Raw genomic sequence first — 18,703 nt, 5'->3', positions numbered from 1 at the left:
ACGTACAGATATTAGGTTGTTAACTTTGTATTAAAGCAGACTACATTGGTAACTTCCCAGCAGGCTTGAAGTTGAAATTTATTTTAATAAGGAAATACAGCCTAGTGTTTACGTTGATGCTTATGCAGCTGAAAAGGTACATTTGATTCCCCCAGAAATGTCTTTTTGAAAATCAAAAAAAAAAAAAACCTGGGGTTTTCAAACATGCCTGAAGGAATCTAATTACTTAGGTTTGTTTGACAACCTGGGGCTTCATGTTTCACATTCTTTTCCAGAATTCCTTTTACAGATGCTCAGAGTTGCAGTATATGTGTCCTTCAACCATATAGGAAAAAGAACTGATGCTGGGTCTCCTGTCATCTTTTGTGTGTAGGGCTGCAAGGAAGTATTTGAAAAGAACAGAGGGCAAGCGGTTATTTTTCCTAGTTGTGCTTAATTTATTATCTTCAGAATTAGAGTTTTTGTTGGGTGGTTGATTTTGTATCATGGGATTTGCCCAGTTGCAGTAAAGATATAATAGGCTGGAACTGGCTAGACAAAGAAATGTGTTAAGATTGTGGTGTTATGACATCACATGTACCAGTGCACTGTTAATGCAGGAAGGAAAGGTGTTGGTTTGGCCATCATTATTTTGTGTGACCTTTCTATTTAATTATATTATGGCCAGGGATGCCAGATGCAGGCTCTCAAGTCTGAGGTTTACAGCTCAGGTACGCTTGCTGAGGTCTGTGTGTCAGACTGACTCAAGGACAAGAATACACTGTCGGTGCCAAGGTTTCCCCAGAGATGGAACAATCTAGCAAATGCAAATCCATTTGAGGTCCGAGAACCAGAGTCTTGTGTTTCATAAGGATTTCAAAAAAAGACAAGAAAGGACAGGAAGCATGTTTGTCCTTGATCTTGTTTTGGAGATTGGAAGGCTTCAAGGTGTGTCACATCCTGAGATTACAGTGGAGACATCAAGGAATTTGAAGTTTTCTGGACCTGCTTTTTGAATGAGAGGTGTGTGATAGTCTACGTTCTTTTTTAGCTTGGTTTGGTAGAATTTTACCCTTTGCAAAGCAACTTAGGAATGCTTCACTTCAAGTTCCTACATTGTAACATTTCTTATTTAAACTGGGCTAGCGAGGTTCAGTGAGGAAGGATTCTGTCTCAGGGATCTCCTATGTATTGTGTGTAGTTTTTTTACCAACGATTACAGCTTCTGGAGGATGTTGTTATTTTCCAACTCAGGCTTTATCAACTTGTATTTTTTTAACAGCTTACTTCACAACCTGCAGAAGTATAAAACGTGGGCATATGTCTTGTTGCATTGTGTCTTCATCTTTTAATCATTTTCCCCCTACCAGTTGTGCAGCTGTGTGCCCCACATAAGAAAGTAACAGGAGTTGCTCCTCCTCTAGGAACGGTTTCTTTTCTAAATGCTCCAGAAGGAGCCTGTTTGCTGGATAGCAGTTGGGAGAGCGGTGTTAGGGTTGAGCTATTTCTGGTGACCTGCCCATGCATATCAGCAAGCCATCCGCTAATCACTATTGTTGTGAAAGTCCGGGACATATGGAGTTTGCTGTAGTCCTGCTGGTTCTTGAGGTGTGAAGTATTACCATTCTACTTGGTATTTTTGAGGGAAGGGGAAAACCCACATGGTCCTGCTCTGGTAGGTGTCTTGAGATGATGTATTGTGGTGGGCTAATTAAAGTAGATTCGGACAGTGAGAAATAAAAGTTAAAACAACACTTTCTTCTCTCTTTTCTGTCCTTTCCCCAGTCTCAGATTCACCCTGTTGTGTCACGTCCTCTACTTTCCCCACCCTGAGCAGAGCTCGAGGATGAGGAGTGGTGGTCAGCACACAATAGCTCCTCTCTGCTGCCTTTTCCTCTTCACACATCTCCTTGCTGCAGCATTGGGTGCCCTTGCCCCCTGGTCCCTGCCTGCAGCACCAGCTCCTCCTCTCCTCCTCCCACCATAGTGCTCACACTGCTCTTTCACACTTTGTCCCCTTGCCCTGCTCTGCTGTGTGGCCTTTCGCCTTTTTCTAAACACTTTTGCTTTCCTCGAGGTGCCACCAGCATTGCTGAGGGCTCCGCTGTGCCCTGCAATGGGGCTGCCACACAACTGGATGTGCCCGCTGACAGAGAGCCCTCATGCCTGCACTGAGGCATGGCTGGGCAGCTCACATGGGAATGTGATTACATGTATTTCATTGAGCTTTCCATTTCCTGACTCACTTCTCTCCAATACTCCTGGTTACCCAGGCCTCTCCACATCCTGATCTGCAACGCTGCTGTGTTTGGTGCTCCCTGGGTCTTGACGGAGGATGAGCTCGAGTCCACCTTTCAGGTGAACCACTTAGGACACTTCTATCTCGTCCAGCTTCTGGAAGACGTTTTACGCCGGTCATCTCCTGCTAGGGTGGTGGTGGTGTCCTCCGAATCGCACAGGTTGGTGAAAGCTACCTTTGATTTAGCTGAAACATTTAATCCTCAGAGCACAGAACAGTTACGGCAGAACTGCAAAAGTTTTTGGAAATGAAAGGCCTTGCTCTTGTAAAGTGTTTGCTTTTGAATAATCTTTTTAAAAATAGAAGCATTACTAATGCCTCTGGATGTTACTGGATTTGGCTCTGTCACTGGATAAAGTGTGTTCTAGTTTTATAACAGTATGTAGATATTTTTTGATCATTCTTTGTATGAATGCAGATTTTCACTGCATTTCAGACCACTCATTGATTTTGCGAGGAGATGGAATAATAATTGATCAAATCTGAATGGCATGACCTATATTGATTTGTCATTCAACAACTTCAACATCTTACCAAGAAGAATGTGCAGTTATTTTAGCAGGAGAAACAATGCAATTAAAAACTGCTAGATGAAATCCAATTGTTTTATAATGAGAAATTAGGGAATTCAATGCAGACATTAGCCGTATAATTGTAAAATGGGAAGTAGTATAGTTAGTACGTATTAGAAATCTGGTCATGCCTCTTTTGGTGAAATTTCTTAATTAAAATGTTAGATGCTCATCTTTCCTACTGCCAGGAGAGGTACAATTGGCAAAAAAGATGTTGATGAGGTTTGCCTTATTGCAGACGTTCTTGTGATGTTTGTGTTAATAACTGAAAAGATAGATTTGATTTAAATAAAGTTCCTTGTGCAAAATGCATGTCCCAATTCTGAATTTTAGTGGGCACAAAACACTTACTGCCTTCCAATTTAGTTCAGGGTCTGCAGGATTAAACCTATAATGTCCAGCTTTAAACATTACTGTTGATTTCTATTTCACTTTTCATCATGTGTAACAGCTCTAACAAACCAAAAGGAAGCATGTGTAAGTGGTTTTTTTATTTTTTTTTTCCCTTGCCTTCATATTTCTGAAATGTTTTAGTGACCCAGAATGAAGCTTATTTTTTTAATCATGTTTCCATAAAATGTAACCCCAGGGACCTGGCAGAGAGAGACCAGCCAAGGGTCAGGCTGAAACCTTTATCACTTCCAAACACAGGGGCTTATGGTATAAATGACACACTGCAGATAGATTTACTTTTACCATTTTAAATTTATGATGGCTGAAATGAAAGGAAGCAATAGAAAATGCCAGTAATAATCCTCCCCAGTGTTAAAAGACATGAAATGTCTAGTAATTAGGTGGTAACAAAATCTGGACATCCTTATCTTCGCAAATCACACCAGGTTTGTGAAAGCAAGTAGCAGAGTCCTGTGAGGAGTGAGGGAGGCTACTGCAGGGCAGGCGAGATAGCTCTAGAAATAAATCTGCCAATTTCAATCACTTGCCAGATGTGAAGGGCACAATGGGATACGTATAAATGAGCTGTTATTTAATGGGAGATTATGTTGAATTGTCAGCTGCTTGTTCCCCTTTGTAAGTTTCCATCTCTGATAGTATTTTAAATGACATCTTTGTTTTTCGCTGTATTAAGTGCTATCTGGAACTAGACCACGCATCTCTGGACATCTTTGTCTGTGTTTTCAAAATATTTTTAAAGTGCTCATTGCTAACTCAGTAAGATCAGCCAAGGTTTACAGAAGCCCATCAAAAAGTAATTACAGGCTGTGCTTGAATAAAATAGAAAATGCAACTAGTAAATTTCCCCTTTTCTAAGGGGTCCAATTCATGCATTATGGCATATCTTAACACTAAAACTGATCATTGTAAATAACTGTGCTTTTTTCCTCCCAATCTGTTTAATAGGAAGAAGTTGATGTAAGGATTTAGTTTAGACATTAGGTATTATTGGGTAGTAGTACTTTCTGACCTACTTGAGAACTCTGAGCCTTAAACTATGTTGTAAAACAGAAGTGTTGGTATCTAATTACTTCCATAAACCTTGGCTGGATCTTTTCACTGGAGTCAAGACCCCCTGTTAGGGGAAAAATAAAGTCCCCTGTTTGGAGAAAATATTATACTAGACTGCTCCAAGGCAAAATATTTATTTGCCTCTCTGGTTCTTCGTTCATTTCTAGTTACTTCTCTAGATTCAGCACAAATGGATTCTGTTTAAATTAAGCTTTTGGGTACTTTAAGCACATCATATTAAAATCAGAATAATAAATAAGTTGAGTTTCCTTCTGTATTTATTTCTGTGTTGTTAATTTGATTGTACAGCCCTTATCCTACTGAATTCAATGAGGTTGCCAACATAAGTAAGATTGACTCACATAAGCACACTTGCAGAGCTGGACTCAGAATATGCCACCGTGTTTCCATTATACAGTATTTTATTTATAGACTATTTTTGGTGCTATGAATGATTACTTGACGAATGAATATAGGAAATTCCTCCCAGAATAGTACCGTTAATTTCAGAAATGTATTTTATCTAACTGAAAATTATGAAAGAGAAATTTTGTTGTTGAAATTGAAGGGCTAATTCTGCAAGATACAGAACATCCTGGATTCCTCTTGAGTTCAAATACCATAGTTGCTTTTCTCTGAGTGTATTATAATTCCACTCACAGAATGAATGTAGAAATTCCAGCTGATCTCTTCATTTCTGGGCACAAGATGCAAAATTAGTAAAGATATTTTAAAACATTTTTCTAGTGTGTACTATAATTATGTTTATCCCTGTTCTCCCCAGCTGATTCTGAAAACTCTGAGTATTAACAAGAGCTTGCTAAATCCATTTTATTTTTAGTAGCTGTTCTGAATAAAACATAGAACTGTAACTAAATGTAGCATTATTTTCAAATACTAAGATATACCAGTAAATTGATAAATCAAATTAGAAGAATTGGAGAGAAAAACGCTATATGGAAACTTCCTTTTCTTCATCTAAATGTCTTTAGAATATTCACTACTTCGTTATTAAAAACAAAAACAAAAAAAAAAAAAAAAAGAAAGAAACAAACAGCTGGTGTTTAATGACTCTGTCAGACCCAATTAAAAAACATCAACTAGTTACTTTGATTTGTGTTCAGCCATGCCATGGGTATACTTAAAAACATTATACTCTGCCAGAACTCATTTTGGCTTTGTTTACATTTATCTTTTAAACATATAAAACTATTGATGGCAAGTTACCAAGGTTATAACCCCTTTATATTCATCAATTTTTAATCTAAAAAAGAGGCTAAGAGGCAGTGAGACCCATCCATAGCTACGTGAACACTTAAATGAAAGTGTGCAGTATGTGAACACTGGATGAAATAATCAGGGGAAGGGAAGAAAGGGAAGTGTTGCTGGTTTTCTGTGCTCCTAATGCTGTTATTTTATCCTACATTATTTCCTCCAAGTTGATTGTGCTTTCATGGATCTATGGCAAAATCTTTTTTTGGATTTAAAATAAAATGATTCGTACGTTACATATCATGACTTTAAATCACGAAAGCCTTTTGTTATTTCAGTTCTTTAATAATTTACTTTTCCTAATTATTCCATATCTTTTTGCCATATTATATGGTACTGTTCCCTGGGTCTCAGACAATTTCCAGTAGATGCTTTTAAATGCTAAATGAGCTGTTGTTTTATGTTGTATCTGGCCAAGTTCTACTCTGTTGTCTACATTTTATGTTGTTCTTAATGAGAGCAAAATTAACTCTGGGGTATCTAAGGCATATTTACTGGTTTTTAGATTTACAGAAATTAAAGACTACTCTGGAAAACTTGATTTCAGCCTGCTTTCTCCGTCTAAGAAGGAGTATTGGGCTATGTTGGCCTATAATCGTTCCAAGCTTTGCAATATACTGTTCTCCAATGAGCTGAACCGACGCCTTTCTCCCCATGGGGTGACGTCTAATTCGGTCCATCCTGGAAATATGATTTACTCCTCCATTCATCGTAACTGGTGGGTGTATACCCTGCTGTTTACCTTGGCTCGACCCTTCACCAAGTCCATGGTAAGTGAATTACAGTATTTTACACATACTCATTTTTTCTAATCAGGGGAGTAAAGTTATAAAAATCCAGATGTATGTATCTGCTTTAACCTGTTGCCTTTTATAGCTATGACCCTGATTTTAATGACAAACATCATGCTAAGATACTATTCTAGCAGAGGATCTTCAGCCATTTTAGATCAACTTTGTTAGTCTTCAGTAAAGGTACCTTGTTAGATGGAGTGCATGACTTCCTTGTTTGAGTACATGATTTTCACTGTGATTAAGGTAGTTGTACATCTTAGGTATGGGATAGCTTAGAGTTATTTCTGTGCTCAGTATATGTAAAACATCAAAAAAATTGCTTTGGTTTTTAAGTGGAATATGCTTGACTGCATTTTTTATGTAAACAGAAGCCCTAGTTAGAAAAGATACTACAGACGTTATTAACGGCTGAGGGAAAGTGCTTTCAGTGGTAAAAGCACCTTCATTCATATTTAAAAATAAAAATAAAAAACAAAACGCCAACAATCTGCTTGATTCTTACAAAGCACCAAAGGCAATGGGTGTTTTCCCTTTGTCCCCGTTGGACTTTGGAGTGGGACCAGGACATAATGAAAGACTGCTCAGATCTTTCATAACCAACAGTATAAGGCTTTATTATATGAGAATTTGCAGCATCTCCAGTTACTCTTATCCCGTGAACCTCTGACCCAGGTTATTTATCCTCTTTTTAGGCAGAGGATGACTGTTACTTCATTGAGAACTGGCTTCTTTTAACCTTTTTGACTATTTCTCATCCCTTATTCACTGACAAAGAAGGATATTCCCAGAAGGGGAGCAGGGAGAGGGAGTCTCCCCTGAATGTTTACAGCTACGAATCAGGGAAATGAAAAGATTCATACCCCTGCAGAACTGATTGAGGCACAGCAACTTTTTCAAGCCCAAACCAGGCCCTTTTTGCAGAAGACTTCAGAACTGACAAGAGTGGTTGTGGTGTAGCGTAACTTACTGTCTGCTGAGCTGGGGATACAGAGCAAGTCAATTAGCTTTACTTTGAAAAGAGCAGAGAAGAAATTGTTGAGGCAGAGGAATCCACCCTTAAGTAGCTTAATCTACCACATAAGCTATAGTAGCTGAGCAAATCAGTGGTGGAACTTGCATGTACAGCTGCACAGAAAAGTTCACTTGTAATTTTCGTTGTCGTTCAGATAATGAAATTAGTCTTAATTTTTACTGTGTTAATGTAAGTGGAAACAACATTTATAGTGTTTAACACTCTGCTTACCTGTCCAAAAAAAAAGAACATCTCGAACAATACTGGATCTTCAGTAAGATCTGTGGAGCAAAAATACAAGCACTCTAGTGTGGTACACTGGTAACATCTCAGTCAGGGGAGCCTTCACACCTCTAACCTCCACCTGCAGTCTGCAAGCTGCACATATGCAAAACCTATTTATGTCCATGAGATTGGTAAGTGAGCATTCTGGCACCTTGGGACAAGTAATAATATCTTTCAACAGCATGGTTTTTGACCAGAACCTTTAAAACCATGTCTCTGCTGTGTTAGGGATAGTTTGTAAAACAAATGCTTGAAGGTCTCCTGAGAATGGGTAAGTGAATGTTATCAATGTCCCGTGAAAAAGATCCAGCCTGTGGAACTTTATGAATTGTTAGTTTTATTTGCTCTGACATGGCTTCACAAAAGAACCTTTTGCGTTTGTTGCTCAGAATAACCTCATCCTCTAAGGAAGAAAATGAACAATGAAGTTAATTTTGGATTCTTTAAAACAATTGATAGATTTTTTTTTTTTTTCCCCCCTAAATAGTAATCTATTTATTTATGGGTGGTACATAAAAGAGAATGCAAAATATCAGCACTGAATAATAGCACACTCCAGTTCAAACTCAATCACTTAAGTAAGCCTTTTGTGTTCATTTGAATTTCACAGAGGTTGTTTGAATGTTATGATGGAGGGTATGGGTTGAGTGTAAGCATCAGCTTTATAACTCATATTCTGATATGAATTGTTATGTTCCCCTGAACCTTACCAATGTTTTCATTGCCAGTAAAACTAGAAGAGTGCCCCTTCCTGGGTACGCAAACACACTGAGGTGAAACTCTCAAAATCATCACTGTAAGAGTTTTTCTGTTATAAGTTTTGTAGGGAGCGAATGATTTGCTGCTTCTCTTTTTTTAGGGATTATGCTGTCACCAACCTGGAATAGACTTTGTTGAGGATCTTTCTGGGGGCTTCCTCTCAGTATTTCTGTGGCAGCTCACCTGAGAGTTTAGATGAGTGTTTTTTGTCAGAATACTGGATGCGTGTCTTAAGCTTAAAGCTGCAGCCCAAAGGTTGTGAACTATATGTTCCTATATTTTACAAGATGTCTGCATTGCACAATGCAGCATGATGCAGCAGCATTTAAAGTAGTTGAATCTGAGCTGAGTCTGTAACTGGAATTAAGAAATCTGTGTCAAGGTTGCGTGGAGAGAGGTAAGGTTTATCAGTTTAGGCAAGGTGACTTGCAGATATGCCTGTACCGGTTTTGATCTCTGAGGCACTAGCTTTAGATGCTGCAGCGTTGTGGTACATGGAGAACCTAATCCTCCTGGAGCCAGTTTGAAGCTCTCTGCTACATTTTGAACTATAAAGACTTCTGGGGTCTGTATAGATGCATGCACGTATATGCATATATATATATATACACACACAGAGTGCAGCTGCACATACCTGATTCTAACTGGGACCTTTTTGTGTTATTGTAGAAGCTGTTAATAAAAAAGATAATCACATCTTTAATTTGTATTTCTTAAAGATAGACTTACTAGATGTTTTGTGAGTGGTGGATAGCTTAGAATAACACTCAGAGTTTCAGCTCTTTTGAAAACTTTGAAGCTAGAGAATTGAAAATAAATATATTTGTTTCCCTACTGTTTTTTTTCCAGAACAATACAATTCTTATATTATATCCTGGCTGCAAGTTGCTACTTCACACCTTTGACTTAGCTGTCATCATTTTCTGTGGTACTTGTAAAATCATCTATTTAACGTTTACTTACTAGAAATCATAACGGTTTCGTAATTATTTTGTTTTGTTTCCAACAAGGAAGAAATATACATTGTGTATCCGAAATATATTTTTTAATGTAGCTGTTCAGTTCTTGAGTGTTGACATGCTGCACTTTGGTTGATGAGGATGTAGTATTTTCTTCAGAAATGCATGCTATTGCCTACAGTGAATCACCATCTTGGGGAGAGGTCATGAAGCCTCTGGCATGTGGCACTTGGGATATTCAGCATGACAGAATTTAGCTTAGGAAACACTGCTGGTAGCTGTTCAGTTTTATGTGATTCCCTGAAGCACTGAATATTCTAATATCACACTCTTATTTACCTGTTTGCTGTTATTTGCTGCAACGTTGATGATTGAATTTTCAGTAATTAGGACACTTTATGAATTCAGGCTGTTTTAAGTTCCTGCTTAAATAAATAGTTTGCAGATCACTTAAAATCTGGTTTTCCTAAAAGAACAAACATACCTAGGTAGGGTTTGTCTGTCTTTCGAAGTGTGAGGTTTTTAGAAACACAATTTTAGTTGCTTGTGTAAATGGTCATACCTTACTGCAAGAAATGCAACTTTACATTTTCCAAACCTGTTTTATGAGTGACTACAAAATAAAAATTGTGTTATGTTTGTGCTAGTTATAGTGAACTCTTCTGTGGAATCACAGCTGTCTCGTCAGCTTTTGAAATAGCACAATATTTAAATCACTGATGCTTATTAAGTAGAGCTGAAACTGGAAACTGAAAGACTATTCCTTTTTTCCCACCCACTTCTTTTTAAGATCTAAAATCTACAAGGATTTGCCAGACAGAAATGGAGAACAAGTATGTTTTTGTAGTAAGCAGTAGTTGCAAGTAAATTACCATTTTATTATTGTAGTAACTGGAGCTCTACTAATGTTCAAAGGGCTTCTCTTTACTTACCGCTATATAGTTACTGAGTAAATTGGAGACACTCATAGTATAATTAAATGTCAATTGAAACAAGTGGCCACTGTAAATAACAGATTGGAAGAGAAGCTCTGAAAGTTACTGCGTAGGCGGTGCATATCCTTAGCTTAACTGGTTTGATCTAAGGCTTTAGGTTTCTGCTCCTTAGGCTTTTTCTCAACTTTTTTTTCTTTTTACCTCTCTCTTATGTGCTCTTTTGCACTTCTTTTCTCCTTCTGTCTTTTTTTCTCTCCTTTTCTCTCCTTAAAAGTTGTCTCTAGTGCAGTTTGACTAAGTTGTTTGTTTTGTATTAAGTTAATGCTAGTCATTCAGGACCCATCTGATTTGTTCTTATTTACATACAAGATTAAAATTAAATACATTTATTATAAGTTTGGAGCTTACACTGAGTATGCTATCCAGTGTCACCCGCAGGTGATTTTGCAAGTGTACAATGGCATATAAAATTAGAAGCAGAGTGCCATTATTGCACACTTGTGATAGTCTTACATAGAACCAAATATTTTTGTTGGCAGGTAACAGAGCAGAAAGAATATCATGTGTTAGAGTAGCAAGAGCTTAACAGATGTTTCAGTAAACTGAGTTTTCAAATCCTTTTACATTAAGAAATGGCTAGAGTTTGTAGAAGTTCTGAGACTATTGGGTTACATTTCCTGTTGCAGTGCAAAGCCAGCCATTGTGCTAGAGTTTTAGCAGATGTGTTACCGTCTTCTAATGGTTGAGAATAAAACACTGTTCTCATACTGAAATATACATTACAACTAGAAGAGCTCAACCTGTCGCCTTTAAACAGCCAGTTAGCTGCAGTAAGACCATTCTGGCCTTAATTTTTCTCTGTGTAAGAGACTGATACTTGAACTGCTCTTTGATCCTCCTCCCCCAAAGATAGTAGCTTGTCAGAACTGGATTTTGTATTTAAAATATTTGCTGTTGGGAATTATAAGGAACATTTTTAAGGGCCCCAAAGTCCTCTGCATGTCTTAGTCTTCCATAAAACAATGAATTGTTGTTCTGATATTATCCCAGGAGTGTTTTAGGCATTTGGCATGTATTGAAATGCTCATCCGGGCAGAAGGAAAACCCCTGTGCCTACAACTGCTTCACTGCTTTTGCTTTTGCCACATGTTGGAAGTGTCTAAATTTACGTTTCATGTGATGATTTATGCTCACACCTAACATCAACTCAGAAATGCTATTCTGGCAAGAGTTGAATCTGCATCCATAAGAATGACTTTCTTCTACCTGGTGATCACATCTGTTTGATAAAAGCTCAAAAAAGACCCTTCAGTCTTATCATCTCTTTCTCTCCTGCTCTTTGCTGAAGAAGCTGGAATAACCCTTAGAGCTGGGGTTAGTATTCCCTCCTTGAGCAAACATTTTTTGCTGTCCAAAGATCTGTGTGGGCTGTGTTGAGTTGATGTTGGCTTCCATTACTGAATTCACAGTTCAGGCTGAATTCTGCCCTCAGCTGTGCATGTTCAGAGCAGACATGAGCACAATGGGTATGTGCATGTTTCAGCATAGAATTTGGCCTGTATTTCATCCCTAAAACATTCCTGAAAATGCACTGCAGTTTCTTGAAAAGCAACAGACAGTTGCTTTGAAAAGAGCCTCACAGTTTAGATTTGATCAAAATGGCAGTTTCTTTTCTCAAATTGAGTATTGGGCAGGAAGTGAAAGAGGAATGAAGAATTAAAGGGGATTAACAAAGTATCAGCAGTTGTTGTAGAGAGTGTATATATCACATATACAATTCTCCTGTTTTATGGATTAATGCCTAAAGTGTAAATGTTAAAGTGATGCTAAGCAACAGCTCGCTTTTTAACATACAGAACTGTATCTTTAGTAACATGGAAGGATAGTTACTTCATTGAACCCTGACAGCATACGCTTCCTTGCAGAGTACTGTTATTTAAAATTGAGTGAATTGGGAAAAGGAAAGAAGGCATATGTGGAAGAATATTTTGATTGGTTGTAATAGGATGGTAAAGAGGTTCCTCCAAAGTAGTTGTAAATCATTTTGGAAGAACTGAGCAAAAATTTCTTCTATTCACTTAGAATTTCTGTATCCTATTTAATAATAAAATGTAATATAATGTAGTTTATTATCAAACTTACATTTAACTGATACATATTTTAACTTCCTGCTAAAATAAATGTAGCATGAAATATGAGGGCAAATTAAATCTGTTCTCTATAACCTGCACCACAGGAATGGAAAGTCTTTATGAAAACCCATCCAGGTGCCAAAGACCACAGCTCAGGATCTCAGCGTGCAGAGCAGTACTCAGGCGGAGCAATGGCCATGGTATTTGCTGTGTCCAGCACACCCCCATAGCTGTTTGTGGGGCAGCTCTGTTATGTCCTATAGTTTTCTGGAGGAAGTAAGGAGTTTCTTTCTCTCCCCCTAGATCCTTGCAGCATTTAAGAATGTCCTGCCAAGTATGTGGGCTGCAAGGCAGGGAAACATTTGGTCCATAATGTTTTATATTACATGTAATTAAATTAGAATCAGAAATTAAAAGGCATGTTTCCCTATTTTCTAGCCTGGAAAAGCCTTCTTGGATTAGAAAGCTATATATACACCTTGTGGAATGTCTGCATACAGGTCTGAGTTGCCCCAAAATGCTAATCTTTGCGCAACCTCACATCCAGCCGTCTCTCATACCTTATCGTCTCCTGCCTGAAACCTGAAGAAGATTGGCCTCATAGGTAGTTAACAGCATAGAACAGAGTATTGCTTTCTGAAACTTGCAGAAAGTCAGTCTTGCATTCAGTTATTTTCATTTCTTGATCCAAATTGTTATACCATGTAGAAACAGACCTCTTTATTGAATAACAGGGGAGTATCGGATTCGTGGGTATGAGCTGCATTACAAATAGAATAGCGAGTGCTTAACAAAAGGTTTCAAAAGTAAATCCTTTTTATTTTTGCACTCTGGTATGATGCATCCATAATTGCTTTCTTGTCTGAAAGTCCCAGACTTTCCTTCATGTACTTCTTTTCCTGCATTCTTTTGTAGTCTTAAGTTCTTGGTTTTTCCTACTCTTATTCATCCTCTTTTACTCACCATCACTTGCAGAATTAAACTTCAGCTAAAGTGCCATGGTGCCTCTGAGGTGTTTTGCAGCATTGATCTGCTCAGAACATATTTGAGAAACCATAAAGAATGAAATTTCTGTTGTATTATAACTGTTGAGGTGCTTGGGTGACAGGCAAGATGTTACAGTCTCACAGAAACAGCTGAACGGGGGAGTTAGCTCTTTTTTTGTCCCTTGACCTTTATTTTTTTTTATGTCATTGCTATTCTTACTGTTAGGAGTTTGCCCCATCCCTGTGGTAGTGATGTTGAGATCTTTCTCATAGTAAAACATTATCATTTGTTTTATTTGCTGCAAAAATTGATTATTTACTGCAATAACTGAAAACAAGTAAGAGATTGATTTTCCATGGGCAAAGATGACTAAAATTTAGAGCTGTGAGTTTGAAGAGACTGTAAAAAAAAGATTTTTTTTTTTTTTTGGTTATTAGGTAATGGAATTCAGTACTTTCAAAATGCTTGAATGTCTGAGTGGTTTTTTTTATTTTTGTGATTGTATTATTTTTGCTTACTGCTGTACAGGTATTCTATTTTTCAATGTCATGTATTACAAAGAGATGTGAAAGTAGGATGAAAATTTAAAGTTTGTGGGGGAAAAAAGGGTTCTCATGGGAATCTATATTTTCACAGTGCTCGAAAAAACGATTTTCTTTTTTTTTTTTTCCCCCCTGTTTTTTTCAGGGAAGAAAATAGCTATTAACAGCACTAGATAATACTCTGGATTTATATGTATGACCTCTTGGCCTCCCTTCCTTCTCCTGACTGATTAGAAATATGTTCTTCTCTCTCAAAAATGGGTCTATGCCACTTTGCTGCATAGATATAACGTTTAAACTCTGGCTATGGACAGGTTTGTGACACTTCTGGTTTTGCAGCCACACACAAAAAAATATTCCTTGTGTACTTTTCATAAATCTAATGGTTTTTGACAAGCGTTGCTAAGAAAACAGCAAAGCATTTATCATATAGCTCTGTTAAAAATAATAGATTGGGAAAGAGAATATAAGGGAACACACAGTGAGGAACTTTTCTGAATGTATTACATATTCAAGTTGCATACACCAAGAAGTAAATGTGTATGTTCATATTTTTTTCTATCTTTAGCTAGCAACAGTAACTATTGCTGAGAATAATCTAGGTTAAAATTTAGTGTTTTCCTGTATACACAGGCAAGTGAACTTAAATCTGTTGAAGATCTTTTTAAAAACTGAAACAGATTGCCTCTATTTTTTTTTTTTTTTTCATTTAGCATTTATTTAGTGCTAATGCAAACATGTGGCTGTTAACTTAGGAACATGTCAGCAATGGTCCAAAACAGTTTTATGGTATGTGCCAGCCAAGGTCTTCTTAATGTATCTCTGAAGGTAGCAATACTTACCTTTGCTACAGGTCTTCCTTCACACACTCTTAAACAGGCTTCAGATTATGCTAGTATATTGTTATATTGATAATTTTAAGAAGATCTGGTAAACAAAAGGGATTTTCATAGAATGATTCTGTACTTTTCGCCTAATAAGGGTTTAATCTTTGATGACTTTGTAGCCTCGGTGGCAATGAGAATTGCTGGCTGAAATTACTGTGCATTGCTGAAGAACAAATGCAAGTGTGCTCCGGAAGTCCTCCATTGCCTTTTGCTTTGTTGCAGAGCCCTCTGTGTGCCTTCACTGCACCCCAGAGCCCTGTGGGTACCTCTCACTGCACCCCAGAGCCCTGTGGTTACAGTTACTGCAGATGAGGCGACTCAACCCTGCCTGTGACCCCACAATTTCTCATTTGTGTGCCTGAGCAAGGTCACTTAGACAGTTTGTTGTAAATAACACGGTAGCATCCAGAGCTCCTTAGTTACCAGCTAGCACATAAATCACAGGATTATTCATTTTCTTTAATAACAAGAGAGTAATAGAGGTAACGTTTTTATGAATGAGATAACTGTAGTCAAAAGCAGAGTGAGTGCACTGCAGTTCATTTATAATGATCTGTTGCTAGGATTCTAGAAAGATAGTTTCAAATATTCACAGTGATAAAACTTGAGTTTTTAGCTAACTGTGGGTTTCTAATAACTTTTTATAAAAAAAGTAGTACCCAAAATCTCTTTTTAAATAATGATTTTTAACTGTTTGGACAGACAAAGCTACTGTGCAGTACAGCTAGCAAATAAATTAAGCACAGACAAACACAAGTTATACATGGCAGTTCAACTGAACCACATGTTTTCAGCTATTGAAATTATGGTGCTATGAGAGACATGAAATGTGAAAAACAAATCCCTTGTGGGTTAAGATGTAAGACAGCAAATCTGGGTTCTATTTCAAACTGTTGCTATCTAACAAATGTTAGAAGCTGTGAGAAGACCTTAATGATGGAAGGGTGGGGAGTTATGAATAAATGGCTGTAAGAAGTAATTGTGCTTCATTAGAGTGCTTTTCACTTTCTCAATTATCTTCTCTTAAATCAAGTTTCTTAGTGAATTCAAAGTCCAAAAACTGAAACATTTTTGGCTGTGATGTTTTTTTTTGTTTGTTTGTTTGTTTGGTTTTTTTTTTATTTTAAATGCAAATCTGCTGTTTATTCCTTAAATGAAGAGGAATCAAATTCAAACTCTTCCTATACCACCAAACTCTGAATTGAGCTCTACTTGTCCGTGTCACTTGACATGGAAATTAAGCAGTAGTTCATCTTTGGTTTCATTGTAGTTTTCTTCCTTGTCTTAATATATGCATATACATACCTGCTGATACTAAGCCTTTTAGTTAGCTCTTTAGGAATCAAAACTGCTAATCCACACATCTAAAGTTCAGCAAAAGCAATGTTTTTGGACAAAGTTTAATTTTTGTTTCTTTGACCTCTAGAAGTTAAAATCCTATTTAAAATGGTCAGTGGTTATGAAATGAGATTACATAATTGAACATTATTACCCTCTATCACTTGTGAGCATAACTCACAGAGAAATATAAATTTTGTGGATTCTAAAACATGGTTTATCTTTCCTTACATTTTTTTGAAGTAGCTATTTGTGAATGGACAGATGTTCAGGAAACCCCAAGCTTTTACTGGCCATATTTAGAGTAGATGAAATACCAAATTGTTTAAAAAAAGAATACAGTCTAGATCCTATTTTATGGAACTGTCATTTAAATACTATTTCTTAATTGGGGATGCAGTTACATTAATGTTTCCTTAGAACTCCTTGGATATCTGAGATGCTTTATCATAACATGGTCTTTTCATTTGTCTCTATATCATCTTTGAAGAGGTGCCATACCACTTTAAACAGTTCACCAATCAGTTTCATATGATGGATCCTCTTTAATCATTTACATTCAGAGAAAGTCAAATATTCCTTAGGAAGCCAAAGTAACCTAACAGAATGTATAGTGTTTGTGCAGCTGGATATCTTATTTATTTGAAGTTCTCAGGGAAATCTCTTCTGACTTTACAAAAAAGATGGAAGAGTAAACAGTAAGAGTGTTCAAGTAATCTGAGCTAGAAAGTCCCCCCTTTTAGAGCAAAGTCATTAAAAAAATGTATTTTCAAGGTCCAAAAATAATACAGTATATCAAATGCAGAGAACTACATAATGTTTTTTCAGTATTCTCACTATTTTATGTATATATATGTGTATATGTACCTATCTATATAAATGAAAAATATAGTTGCTTTTTAATATGTTTAATATTACTGGATAGGCGAACACAATAAGAGTTCTGTTTTCCTGAAGAAGTGATTCATCTGTTTGTTTTTCGCATGTGGCACGTCATTCATCATCATGTTGGCATTCCCTGGACTTGATAACTGCCTAACTGAATTAGCATTCCTAAAACTTCCTTCCAGGAAAGCTATTGAAAATGTACATGTATGTATAGAAACTTCATATTTCTATGCTTTTGGGAGGTATCCCACTGTGATACTAATAGTGTTCCTAGTTCTTGTGAGTTCTTTATCCCAAAGTTTGCTGTATATATAGGTATACTTTTTTTTGTCCTGAGGAAAATGTGAGGGAACTTACTGGGTTGGGTTTATTGATTTTGGGGTGGGGGTGGTGTTATGGATATCAGTGTGGTAATATTTTTTTTCTTTTTCTGAAGGCAAGATTCAAACTGCAGGGTGTTTCTTGGCCAGCTTGGAACATTGGCTAGATTTTCATGTGGAGGGAAATAGGCTTGTGGTTGATGAGACTGTCTTAGGGAGTGTGTTTAATTTTTCCACTGTATATTCAATAGTATTTTGTAGTTTAGTAGCTTCCATTGTATATCAATGAGAGTTATTGAAAAATTTAGAGTTAGATATTGTTCAAATCCTGCACTTCTTTCCACTGTACTAATATTTTTGCTGTTTCTGTGCCTTCTTTCTAGGTAAGAGTTTAGGTAAGAGTTTCTAAAGAAGGAGAAGATGGAGGGAATATATGTTCCAGAAAAATTAATTAAACCAAAAAGTTGTCCTGAATTTTATGTAGGTTTTACTGCCAGTACCAGTGTGAGACGATGTGCCCTTCTGCCTCTCTTCCTTTTCTTAATCTCCTGTATTAGTCCTTGGGTCTGTAGTGTCTCACTTTTCTCAAAAAAAGGAAGAAAACACAAATATACATTTGTATGTTAAATACCTTGGAGGTAATGTCATGAAGAATTTTTTTAAATATTTATCTGATTCAAGAATTATATTCAGAGTAGAAGAGGAAGATTTGGCAAAAAAGGAACTTGAATCCATTTGCCAGTTGAAATATTAAAATGGTTCCATGTTTTGCTATGTGTTACATGGCCTGAGTTTGTATGATTTATTTGTGATAAAGTGGCAGAATGTACTCATTCTCTTCAGGGAGGAAAGTGAACATAATACTGAATTTATCATGCTTAGTTCAGTGTAAAAAAACACAGCAAATGATGCAGTATTTTTTTTTTTTTTTTTTTTGCAGTGATCTGAATGAGGATTTGTAATGAGAGAATTTCCAAATTTACTTAGTTTATAAAGTTTCCTTTGAGACTTAAAATACTTGAGTCATTTAGATTTTACAACCTCTTTATTTTGCTGTTTCTAGGAAGTTTTTAGATTAGTAGCATCAGTCCTTTTTTAGCAAGAAGGATGACAGTAAATATAAACATCATACTCTATCCATTATTTTGATGACGTTTTTACAGTTATTAAATATCACAATGAATATAGGACAGTCTGTGCATGCAAAAAAAAAGGTATACAAGATAGTTGAGGAATTTTATTAATTGTAAAATCATCACATTGAAATGAGATGAAGACA

General features: G+C 36.7%; 1 protein-coding gene across 4 annotated transcripts in view; it reads left to right on the top strand.

Annotated features, from left to right (window-relative positions):
* Positions 1-18,703, top strand: part of WWOX (WW domain containing oxidoreductase) — a 521,778-nt gene that overhangs the window by 126,232 nt on the left and 376,843 nt on the right. For all 4 annotated transcript variants that reach the window (XM_030471280.1, XM_030471282.1, XM_030471281.1 and 1 more), the window contains exons 7-8: positions 2,253-2,438; positions 6,092-6,356. In XM_030471280.1, the coding sequence (XP_030327140.1) occupies positions 2,253-2,438; positions 6,092-6,356 (451 nt within the window). The remainder of the gene's footprint in view (positions 1-2,252; positions 2,439-6,091; positions 6,357-18,703) is intronic.

The sequence above is a fragment of the Strigops habroptila genome, chromosome Z (assembly GCF_004027225.2).
Source record: "Strigops habroptila isolate Jane chromosome Z, bStrHab1.2.pri, whole genome shotgun sequence".
Classification (NCBI taxonomy): domain Eukaryota; kingdom Metazoa; phylum Chordata; class Aves; order Psittaciformes; family Psittacidae; genus Strigops; species Strigops habroptila.
Note: the sequence above shows the minus strand (reverse complement) of the source record. Positions and strands in the feature narration are given on the sequence as shown.